General features: G+C 50.2%; 1 protein-coding gene across 1 annotated transcript in view; it reads right to left on the minus strand.

Moving 5' to 3' along the window:
* Positions 1–6,048: 6,048 nt before the first annotated feature.
* RNLS (renalase, FAD dependent amine oxidase) overlaps positions 6,049–12,387 on the minus strand; it is a gene marked incomplete at its 5' end in the record, with an annotated part of 54,283 nt that continues 47,944 nt past the window's right edge. The window contains 2 exons of the mRNA XM_083866104.1: positions 6,049–6,450; positions 9,834–10,009. Of these exons, the coding sequence (XP_083722230.1) occupies positions 6,253–6,450; positions 9,834–10,009 (374 nt within the window). The 3' untranslated portion in view covers positions 6,049–6,252. The remainder of the gene's footprint in view (positions 6,451–9,833; positions 10,010–12,387) is intronic.

The raw sequence follows: 12,387 nt of genomic DNA on the forward strand, positions 1-12,387 counted from the left end.
GTCAAGGGCTGGTTTTGGAAAGGAGACCTTGTTTTTGGGCACAGCACCTCCCACTGCAGGTGTTGAGGGATATTGATGTGGGATGGAAGTGCCATCAGCATGAAGAGGAACTGAGAGGATGAGGGGCAGAAGTGAAGCTTGTAAGGGGAAAATCATTTCAGATGAGACAATCCTGATCCACAGCCAACAGCAGCCCTAAAAGCAAAGGAGGAAAAAGAAAACAGAATTCGCCTTTTTTCATGTTGGACTCCATGAGATGGTGTGAGAAACCATCTGATCTAACACCTCGTGTGACCAAGTCACTGTGACTGCATGAATCATCCCACAGACACCTGGTGCTGCTAAAGGTGACACTGTGACACCCACAGCTTGCCACTTACTTTGCCACTGGTTGTTTTCACTGATGCCACCAAAGCTGCCTGCAATAATTTAAAAATGGCATGTCCATTTGGGAACCAGAGTCTCCAGGGAGATGCCACCACACCTCATTTCAGTCTCCTTCCTACACCTTTGTCCGGCTTTTTCTGGTTTGCAAAGATAAGGGGAAACGGCCTCAGGCTGTGCCAGGGGAGGCTCAGCTTGGACAGCAGCAGGAATTTGCCCATGGAAAGGGTGCTGAGGCCTTGGCAGGGGCTGCCCAGGGAGGTTTGGAGTGCCCATGGCTGGAGGTGTCCAAGGAAGGGCTGGAGGTGGCACTCAGTGCTCTGGGCTGGGGACAAGGTGGGCATTGGGCACAGCTGGGGCTCCCTGGGCTGGGAGGGATTTTCCAGCCTCAGTGATCCTGGGATTCTCTAAACACCAAGTGAAGGCATCCCCAGGGAATTCCCCATGCAGCCTCCAGGCACAGCTGGGAAGTTAATGCCGGATTTCAGGGGCTTTGCTGGGAATGGGCTGGAGCTCGGTCGCGTGCTCAGCTCCTGCAGGGCTCATCTCCAGCCCTCCCTGGCCCGGGGAAAGCACTGAACGTGCCGGGGCGTCCTAACGAGGTGTCCAAATGGTTCCTAGCCCTGTGCTCCCAGGCCAGCCTTCCACGGAGCAAACAGAGCTGTGCCGAGGCGTGGATGGAGCCGGAATCCTTTCCTAGCCATGGCCAACTGGGAATAAGAGTTACTTCTTTATAGCAGATGTGTAGCTCAAAGTTCACCATCGGGGCACTCACATCGAGAGCACAGCGTGTATTGTTCTGCAAGAAGGCTCAGCTCAGCCCTTCAAAAGGCTCTGGAACAACTAATTTCATTATTCAAAGAATAAAGTGAGGCAGAGGGAGCCAAAATTAACCCTCTGGCCTCTCCCTGGAAGCAGGGATTTCTTTAGCACCCTGTGATCACAGAGGCAGGCAGAAAATCTGCCTCACCGTGTCCCAGCTCTGTTTTTCTCACTAGTTTAGGAGTTGGATATCTTATTCCTCTCAAAATGACAGGCTGGGCCCAGGCCAAGCTGAGCACCCCTACATGAAGCCCTCTGTGTGTACACTGCATCAGCAAATATGGCTCGGGATTTTCAACTCCACTTATGACCTCCAGGGAAAATCAGAAGCAGAATATATATAATTTCTTAAGTAGAATATATATAATTTATTTATATTATTATTATTATCCACACAAAAAAAGATCGTTCTCTCACTGACTAAATCAAAAAATCATATTTACAGACAAGAAGAAGACAAGTCCCATGAGAAAAAAATCGCCTCTTTTTAGGCAGATTTGAGCAAAGAAAAATACAGTCCCCCAAATCATGTCCCCTCCTTGGCCAAGGCTCGTTTGACCGTGTGGCTGGGGCATGAACTGCTCCTGAAATTCTCCCTGCCCGACCAAGTTCCTCTCTCTGGAAGTGAGCTTCTTGCTCTGCATCAGTCCTATCTGTGAGCTAAGTTCCACGGGAAAAGGCCAGGGCACCCAAAGAAAACCCACCCCGGAGCAGCGGGTCGATAAAGGGTCAGTCAAGGACCAGGGCCATGTGCAGATGGGTCCCTCTCATTTGCTGTTTCACTTCCCAGTTCCAGCACGCGCTGCAGAGGGTGGAATGAAGATGAGCTCTTTTATCTGGAGAAACAGCCAGGAACCATCTCCAGCCGTGTCTGGGGCAGAAACCCCAGTGTTCTCCCCAGCCCAGAGCTGCTCAAAACCCCTTTGGCAAGGGCCAGGGGAGCGGCTGTGATATGTGACGGGGATTATTTACACTTGCTCCCGTCCTGCTGTGCTTGCAGCTTGCATTCCCAAGCCGGCCCCCAGGACTGCCCTTTCAATCAAAGGGAAGTGGGATTTGCACATCACAGGTGCGCTGAGCGAGGCAGCAAACCCCGAGTGACCGGGACGCGGGGTGCTGATGAGCCGGGCTTTGGACCAGACTCGCTCCAGCACTCCCTGTACAGAGCAACAGCCCGTGGTATTGCAACAACACATCTGTGAGCAGTTGGAGAACAAAAATCCCTTTGTCCCGGCGTGTTCCCGAGGCTCCATCCCTCCCGTGCTGCGGCCGGGAGCGGCGGCCGTGCCTCGCTAAGCTGCGAGGTGCTGAGCTGGGATTTTCTGCGCTCAGAAGAAGGTGACGAGGGAGAGTGGGTGATCCCCTCCTCTGCTGCCAGCTCATCCCTTTCCCCGCGCTCTGGGCAAGGCAAGCAGCTGCAGGGACAGAGGCTGACCTATATTCCAGCGCCGACTGCCCACCACGTTTTACATACATACATATATGTGCATATATATTTATTTTATTGTTAATTTTATTTTTCCCCCCAGTCTGGGCTGAAAAAGAACGCTGAAAGCCGGTGCGAGCGGCGCTGCAATGTCCCGGCAGGAGCCCTGGGCGCTGGCAGCTCCCGAGATGTCCCCGCAGGGGAGATGCGAGCGGAGATAGCGCTGAGAAAGGAAGGATGTCCCGGGCCCGGCACAGGTGAGGGAGGAGGCGCCGCCGGGCTCGGCTGGAGCCCTGTGCACAGCAGATAATGTCACCCCGAGCTGTGGGTGACCGCAGCGCCCCGTGACCGGCCCCGCGGTCGGCTGGCGGGGGCACAGCGGAACGGGCTCGTTTTCCCACAGCGCCGCTCGCACGGGGCTCTGCTCGCCCAGTAAAGCCCTTTGCCCACGTGTCGGGAGCAGTCGGGGACGAGGGGGACAGCCACACACACCGGCCGGCTTTCCCCGCTCAGCTGCTGTGGGATGAAAATTGGGAGATGTCGGGATTCGGGAGGCTTTTTTCCAAGGGTCTCCACGGGTTTCATCATCACGACCTCCAAGGTGACAGCAACCTGCCCTGCCAGCCCCTTTACTCAACACGAAATCTCTCCACCGGGGTTGAGCCGTAACTCTCTCCCTGTTTGCATTTATTTACCTCCAGGGGAGAAATTTTGCTCGGCTGTTCTCGAAAAGAAAGCCAGTCGCTCTCCCTCCTCCTCCCGGGCAGAGGGGCCGCTCCGTGCCCCGTGGGGCCGCATCTGCCCAGCCCTGGCGGTGCCAGCCCCGGCTGATCCCGGAGGTGCCACCTCAATGCGGGAATTAAGCACAAATCCCAAGGAAGCTGCAGGGAGGAGCTGCGGCGGGCCGGGCACGGCGGCAGCAGAAGGCTCCGGGATTTCAGGGCTTCAGCTCTGCCACACAAAGCGGCTTAGGCACGGCACAGCTGAGCCAGAGGCTGGATTAGAGGCAAAACCGGCTCTGGCTGCGGGGAAATCTCTGCACAGGGGCTCAAGGTGCTCGCTGGGCAGCTCAGAGAGCGCCCTGGGAGCTCCTGGTTACGGCACAGCCTCCTCCTGGCACAGCACGGCCTCCTCCTAGTCTGTCACCAGCCCCGAGGAGTTGGTGACTCTGGAATTTGCAGCCGAGCAAACGCTGCCCCGGCCCAGGCAGCCCTCGGTGCCAGGCTGGGGCTGGTGACCCAGACACGACTGCACGGTTTGGGTGGCAACAGGGTCAGGTTCCTCTTCCTCTGCATTGACTCAAGGAGGAAACTCCTCTGCCAGTGTCACAGTCAGTGTCACAGCCCAGGCCGGTGCCACTGCAGCAGCAGAGAGCTCTGCTTTGAGTCTGGGGCTGCACAGCACTGCCCCTCCAGCAAGAGGAAATGTGGTCACAGGGGTGCTTTCAGCTGGGCAGCACCTCCCACCTGCAGCTGCCTTTAAAAAAAAAAAAAAAAAAAAAAAAAAAAAAAAAAAAAAAAAAGAAGGCCCAAGTCTCCAAAGCTAAATTAATCTCTTAATTTATTTATTTCCATATGTTTGCGCAAAACCACGGCCCAGCTCTCTGGAGACAGAAGAGTCTGGTTGATTTCCTGGGATTTTCCCTGGATGGACTTTTGATTAACTGGCACATCCATCCACTGCAGCCTTGTTGCCATATTCCCTGATCCCACTGTAAGAGCAGTGGCTGCACAGGGTGCCAGCCCTGCCAAGGGGATGTTCCCTGGGTGGAAGTTACCACAGCTGGGAGCTGAAAGGCTTTGAGAACCCATGGCCCTGGCTTCCCTTGTGACGAGGAAGACAAGAACATCGTGGTCTGGGAGCACTTCAGGCAGTGGCTGGGCTTGTGGCACAGCTGAGAGCACACACAGCCATCCTCCTTGTCTGGGAACAAGGAGAGAGCGGCTGGATGATCTGCCAGTTCATCGAAAATCAGGGAAAATCCCAGGAAATCAACCAGACAAGTCTCTTCTGTTGCCACCCTTGTGGATACAGTGGCCCCTTTTAAACATCACGCTGTCACCCGCCTTGTGTGGGAATTCCACATCTCCCTGCTCCCAGCGTTCCCACTGCCCAGAGCACATAGACAGAAACACATCCAACAGCTTTTCCTCCCCACCTTAAAAAAACAACCCCAAGCAGTTTTTATCCAAATCATCTCAATCTGGAGGGATGCTGCAGAATATAGGCGTTTTGGTAGACTGGCATATTTTCAGGAGGAATTTGCCCATGGAAAGGGTGCTGAGGCCTTGGCAGGGGCTGCCCAGGGAGGTTTGGAGTGCCCATGGCTGGAGGTGTCCAAGGAAGGGCTGGAGGTGGCACTCAGTGCTCTGGTGACAAAGTGGAGATCAGGCACATGATGGTCTGGGAGGGCTTTTCCCACCTCCATGATTCTGGGATATGAGGAAGGAGCAATTTGAGACTCACCAGGCTTTGAAAAAGCTCCAAATTGAAAATCTCATGAGTCAAAATTAACATCTCTGAACCTGTGGTTGGGGTACTCTGAGGCATCAGGGTGACCAAAGCTGAGAGACTGCTGAAAGGACAGAGGCAGAGACATCTCCATTGGTCTGTCACTCCTGGCATCAGAAGCTGCTGCTGATACAAAGCCCCTGAAAGAGCATCCACAGCTCTTCAGAGAACAACCATCTGAGAGGAACAACACGGTGTTGAACCAAAGACACTTCACATCCAGTTTTCTGCCTACTTTTGAAACTAACAAGTCTTAAATTCTTAGTGTCACTTAAAATACTCCAATAGAAATGGCCAAAGGCAGCAGTAAATCACAGTGGTCAGGTGCTGTGATACATGATGTCAAGTTTGGGTGAAATGCAGGGGTAAAATGAGGAAAAACAGGGGCTGAATTGTACTCCTCTAATGGTTTAAATTCTGTCTCCTAAATTTTTTTATTTTTAGTGCTGTGGTAGAGAGGTACTAAATTTGTGATACATGACTGAAGAGGAAGGGCAAGTTAAAATCCAATTTAGAATAATTAAATTATTTCTTGGTAATTTCTGAGCCCATCCAGTGCCACCCCTTGCCATGGGCAGGGACACCTTCCACTGTCCCAGGCTGCTTCAAGCCCAAAAGTCCAACCTGGCCTTGGACACTGCCAGGGATCCAGGGGCAGCCACAGCTGCTCTGGGCACCCTGTGCCAGGGCCTGCCCACCCTCCCAGGGAACAATTCCTCCCCAATATCCCACCTAACCCTGACCCCTGGCAGTGAGAAGCCATTCCCCCTTGTCCTGTCACTAGGACAAGGAGTAAATAAGGAGTTGCCAAGGAACAAACTCTGCAGCTTCGTGGATTTTTGTGCTGCTTCAAGTCAGGCTCCTCTCCTTGACATAATTTTTATGGGCTGTAAAAGTATCAGGAGACCTGGCAGGAGTGCTGGAGCTCCATGCCTCTGCCTAGAGCCAGGGAAAGTCTTACTTCAATCAAAGTAACCACTCTCAGCACAGATCCTGGAAAATTCAATTTATTTCCATCCCAATAATTATTCCAGCGCACGGATACATCTTCCTTTCTTCGTTTTTTGCAAGATGATGTTGTTGTTAAATTCAATCCATCACAGCAAAATTCATAACAAATCTAGAGGAGGTTTAGCAGCCTGACTTTGAAATTGCTGTAAATGAGGCTTCACAGCCTCTGCAAGGCTCATGGCAGACTCTATGCAGCCATCGAAGTTGGAGCGAGTGAATCCATCACCCCCACAGATCAGGAGAGGCTGAGTGTGAAGAATCATCTGTCCTGGACAATTGGGCACAGCTCTTGTAACCTGAAAATGAAAAACATAAAGGGAGTGGGAAGAGAAAGTCTTTTATTTACCTGAATTTCACACCAGAAAGATCTGTGCTCCTGAGAAGCAAATCACAGAACCACAGAATGGTTTGGGGTGGATGGGACCTTAAAGCTCATCCTGTTCCACCCCCTCCCATGGGCAGGGACACCTTCCACTGTCCCAGGCTGCTCCAAGCCCTGTCAAGCCTGGCCTCCCACACCAAAAGGCAGATTCAAACAATAACCATATCAAAGTACCATAGCAAAATACTTACTTCTGAGAGCTGAATAATTAAACTTTACTGTGTGTGGAAATTTAGAGACTTTACAGCCTGTTCTGTTTTATTCTCAGCCTGTCTCAGCAGACTTGTCTGACCCTGGTGCAGAGATCTAAAAAGGTGTGAGGGTGATCTCACATCAGCAAAGTGGGGCTTGCAAAATCCCAGATGGGCTCAACATGGGAAAGGGAACCTCCTGTCTCTGGGATCACAGAATCCCAGGACCACCGAGGCTGGAAAATCCCTCCCAGCCCAGGGAGTCCCAGCTGTGCCCAATGCCCACCTTGTCCCCAGCCCAGAGCACTGAGTGCCACCTCCAGCCCTTCTCTGGACACCTCCAGCCATGGGCACTCCAAACCTCCCTGGGCAGCCCCTGCCAAGGCCTCAGTGCCCTTTCCATGGGCAAATTCCTGCTGATGCCAAACCTGCTAAAGCACGATGCAGAGAGTATCCATTTTCTTTTGATAATTTCTTGGATTTCCACCCAGTAAACCATTACTGTCTGCCCTCGTGGGACTGTGAACTTCCAAGGAATCTTGCTAAATCCAGGGGATTTTTCCACTGATCCAAATGTACCCTCAGCTGGCCACTGCCAGCCAGCCATTCTCTGCCACTGCCAAGTGTGGATAAGCTGCAAGGCACCCACATTTATGTTGCTGGCTGCATGTTTTGCTACTGGGTGTTAGCATCTCTTCAAAGGAGGAAATCAGACGAAATAACCAGTTGCAACCCCTTACCCTTTATTCAGCTTAAGAGAGGAGTCTATCCAGGTATGGCAAATCCATACAGATATTCTCCCTCAGACCATGTTATGTCAGTCCTTAATTTATTCCTGAATTTTTCTTACAGATCCAGCTGAGTACAAACAATGCAGAAAGACTTGGCAGATAAAGGCTTTTCTGAGTGTCATTTCTTCTGAGCTACCCAGTGTTTATTTGATGCTGGCTGTACCAAACACCTCCTACCCCTCCTGGTATTTGGTGAAAGGTGGGACTGGATGATCTTGGAGGTGTTTTCCAGCCTCAGCAATTCCACATAAAGTGACTCTGCCAAAGACAGACGGTGGGTCGGGAAGCTGTTGGCTCTGAATGCTAATGGTGCCTTCACCATAATTAGAGCAAGGGGATCCAGAATTGCAGCTGTGCTGCTAAGTAGTGTCAGTAGAATTTTGGAAGTCCTAATCCCTCATCTGCCACGGATAATTGTAATGTCTGCATTTTAATCCCAGGATTGTGTTTGGCCATGTGAAGGATGTTAGAGCCGGATTTAATTAACAAGTAGGATAAATCCCATCTAAAAGAGTCAGGGGAAAGATGCACCCATCTTATCAGTTCCCCTGGCCTCTGTGGCAGCAGCTTATTATAATTGAAAGTAAAGAGAGCTTTAGGAGAAAGAGGGAGCTCTGCCCCAGATATTTCATTTAGGCAGTGATTATTTTCTAGGGTGGCATTAGAGATCTCTTTATTGAGATAACGGGCTTGACCTACACGGACTTATGTGCAACCTAAGACATATTGACATTCATCCACCAAATTACAGACTGGTGATAATTCCTCCTGTGGCACCAGCAGCTGCTGGAGTCAGAGCCCTGGTTGGCAGCAGCAACAGAAGCAGGAGCTGGATGGGGTTTGGGAATCTTTCCAGAGCTGGATCCAACTCCTCTCCCCCTTCTCACTCAAAGCTCTTGTGAGCAACAGCAGCTCAGCAGGTAAGGCAGCAGACAAAACCAAATGTCACAACCAGGGAACCTGAACAGTGACACCTGTTTTTCCCAAAAGACCCCCCTGAACTGATGAAGAGAAGCTTAGACAACACACCACGATTCTGATATGTTTTATATAAATATTAATATCCCTGGGCTAAAGTTGCTTTTGCAATCCTCCAATACTTTACTTGCAGAAAAATAAACTTTGTGCTAATGAGACCAGGTTCCCAAATTGGATGCAGATCAAGGGGTATGAGCAGACTCCACAACAGCCATCCACAGCAACTTCAAAAAAGGAAAAAAATTTAGGGGACTGCTTTAAAAGTAAATATTTTGCATCAACCTCCACGTTCAAATTCACCAATGTAATTTAACTTGAGAGGCTTTGGGTAAACGTGGATATACACTCTGATACTCCAGGAAATCGCCAACAATTTCCTTGGATTTTTAAAAGAAGACAGCAAAATATACACATTTTGCTATTATTACCCTTAGGCAGTTTACTTTAAAATACTTTTTGCATAACCTTCTGTTAAATTGAGCTGGGCCAAATCAAATAATAACAATTAGTGCATCTGCACTTCTGCTCTTCTGTGGTAGGGTGGGAATTTTGCTAATAATACCACATACTTTGGGATGCAGAGAGATGCATTGAGTCATGATTTTTAAATACCAGTGAAAATCCCACCGAATTACGTGGGATTTACTTCCTTCCTGTACACTACTCCTACCCCTGCTTAGCAAGGGAGCTGCATAACTCACCCCTGGGCCAGGCCCAAATTTTTTAAAAAATGGCTAAAAATGACCTGGCTTTTGCTGGCCAGCCCTGGATGCTGCTCATGGTGATGCCTTAAGTTTTAGCTTTCATATTTTTCAGATCCTGTGCTGCCCAGGGGTGCAGTTCTGAGCCTGATATTAAGTGCTGTTGAGCTCTCTTCACAGAGTAGGGAGACAAAACAAATCCTTTTCCTGCTGGACACCAAGGACAACTTTCAGGCCCAAAAGCACAAACAACAGTGGACTGGAGGGAGGAACAAGAAGGATGGGATCTCACAACCTGGAGCTGTAATTGGACAATTAAACCTCAATAAGTAAATGGACCAAAACTTATAAAAGTGTGAGACCTTGTGACCATTCTAAGTCCACCTTGGGTGTAGCTCTGGTCAGGCTCTTGTCCTGCCCAAGGTGGATCCTGGAGGCCTTTCAATAAATATCTACTTTATTCTCCAGCTCTGTTCAGTCTCTGTTTCAGGTCAGCCTTTCTAAGACATTAATGGCTCAATGGCAGAATATCCCCTTATGGATATTGAGCAACCATCCCCTTTCCTCTTGCTCCCTGAGGATGGAAAATTCAGTCCCAGCAGGTGCTCCCAGCTGACTGGTCCCACCAGAGAGTACCTGGGAGTATCTCCATCTCTGGCACTTGATGCTGGTTGGTTCAGGCAGGGAGGGCACAATCCTCTGCAGGTGGCTGAGGATGACCTGCTGCACCTCTGCAGGCTCTGAGTCCAGGTGCTTGCTTCCAAAGGTCACAGTTGTGTGCACCACCACTGAGGGCCCAACTTCAGGAGACTCTGAAGGTAAGAAAGAAAGAAGAGAGGTGCTTTTGAATGACTGCTCATTCATACCTGCCTTCCCCACGTGCTGACAACTGTCTCTGGCCTAGGGGTCAGTAAGAACAAAAATATCTGTGGTGCCACCCTGTTCTTCCAGGTGGGGGAAAAAAAGAACAAGGAGTAACAAGACAAATTGTTTGCAACAAGAACACAAGTCAAGGAGGACAATCTCTGTAGCAGCCTGGCCTTGGACACTTCCAGGGATCCAGGGGCAGCCACAGCTTCTCTGAGCAGCCTGTGCCAGGGCCTCACCAGCCTCATTGTAAATATATTGGGCTTTTTATCTCATCTAAATCAACCCTCCCTCAGTTTAAAACCATCACCCTGCCACCAAAGCCTGTTCTCATCTTTTGAACATGTAATCATAGCTTGGGTGCTGACATTGGTCCCAGCAGACCTGGGAAAGGCCAGGCTTTCTTACATTTGGGGCTGGCTGCAGGTTCTTGGCAGCAGGTGACTCCTGCCCCTGTTGGCATGATGGCTTGTCACTTTATACAGACGTGGCTTAAGAATCTGCAGCCAAAGAATTTGCCTGGATTAGATTTTTGGGCTCAGGACTCCCCTGTGCCAAGGCAGGATGAGGATCCAACAGATCCCTGTGTGAGTCATTCCCACTCTGATGAGCAGGATGGAGCAAGGACACAACGTGGGTTATTCCACACTTCAGCTGAGCTGGTTGTTCAATTAATGATTCCCTCTCGCTCCCTTACCAGCAACTCCCTCCTTTGGAAGCAGAAAGCCTCTCCTGGTTAGAGCTTTGCTTGAACTACAGCATTCTTAGCAGATTTTAGTTTCAGCAAACAAGTGTTTCCAAGGAATCCACTAAAGAAGAGGCAGTCGAACATTTTCTGACCATTCTGATTGTTGGGCACCAAGCTTGATAAACTCCTTATCTCTGCTCTGCCAGTGAAGAAATCTCCAGCTCCTCAAGCCTGAGATCCCCTCTGGGAACACGACACATTCCAGCTTTCCAAAGGCAACCAAAATGTCTTTCTCTGGTCAGTTCCCTGTCCTGGTCTGATCACTTCAGAGGTGCAGTAGTACCAGATCTACAAGTGTGAAAGCCACAGCTTTAAATTGCTGTGGAAGAAACCTTTCTCTGAGTCTCTTTTTTGGGTGGGCCAGCTCAGCCAACCCTTGCTCTTGAAAACAGTGAGAACATGGCAAAAAGGGTGGGAAGATGTTTCCTGGTTTCACAGCTACCCCAGGACATATCTCTGTGGGCATCAGAAGTGCTACTCAGACTTTCCTTCCCCTTTCTGGGGCAGAAACCAGGTATTCTGATGTCTCTCTGCAGACACTGTGAGGGACAGAAGACCAAGAAGACCAAAAACTCCTTCCTGTGTCAGCAGAGCACCCCTGGGACAGGGCCCTGAGTGATGGAAAACTGAATCTTGACCTAGAACCTGGGAATGAGGGGAAAGGTTTCTGGATTGTGAGCAGGAGGCGGGAGCCATCAGCCTCTGAACATTTTGGGACTGTCTCAACACTCGTCATTAATTCCCAGCTGGAGGAAACATCCAGGCTGTGTTGGAAAAGGGAAGGAGAGACTGCTGACAGTGAGAATTCATACAGGGTTAAGCCTGTTGGGAGTATTATGTTCCAGAAAAAGGATGGGGCTAATAAAAGGTGCCCTGGAGACGAGCACAGAGAACAGAGCCCAGGGCCACTTCCCCAGCCCCTGAGGCTTGCAGCCCAAGGACATCTGGTGTCAGGAAGGTGGCTCTGAGCTTTGAGTAACACATTTAGTGCAGAGCTGTGGTGTCCTGGCCCAGCTGCTGTCACTGTCACAGGGGGATGAAAAGGCTTGTGGGTGAATTGCTCCAAGCAGTGACAATGTGAACACTCTGTGGTGCCAGGTCCTCCCACAGGGATCTCCTCCTGCCCTGGCAAGTTCTCAGATGGTACTCAGGGTGTAAAGTCAGCTCCTGTGGTGGCCATGTCCTCCCTACCATCAGTCCCAGGGAAGAAGTGAGACAGAGAAATTACAATAAAGTAAAACATGTGAAATTATGATTACAACAGTGAAACAAGACATATGTTCTTGGAGAAAGCTCACAGTGGATCATCTGCCCACCAAAATATTCTTCCTGGCAAAATGCATAATCTACTTTACTGTGGTGAATCTATGCCAAGGTCAGGGTTCAGAGTTCTTAAACTGAAAAAGAATTTTAGAGATGAGATGTGAGCCCTGGGCCTGAAGTTCCCTTGGCAGAGAGAACACCACCAGAGCATGAAAGCCATGGGATCCATTTGAGGACTGGTCAGCCTGGTGTCTGTCATGTTCTGGGAAAGTGACAGGTTAGAAAAGGAACTGTGGAAAAGGAGGAACTGGC

This window comes from Zosterops lateralis (genome assembly GCF_965231275.1).
Source record: "Zosterops lateralis genome assembly, chromosome: 8".
NCBI classification, from domain to species: domain Eukaryota; kingdom Metazoa; phylum Chordata; class Aves; order Passeriformes; family Zosteropidae; genus Zosterops; species Zosterops lateralis.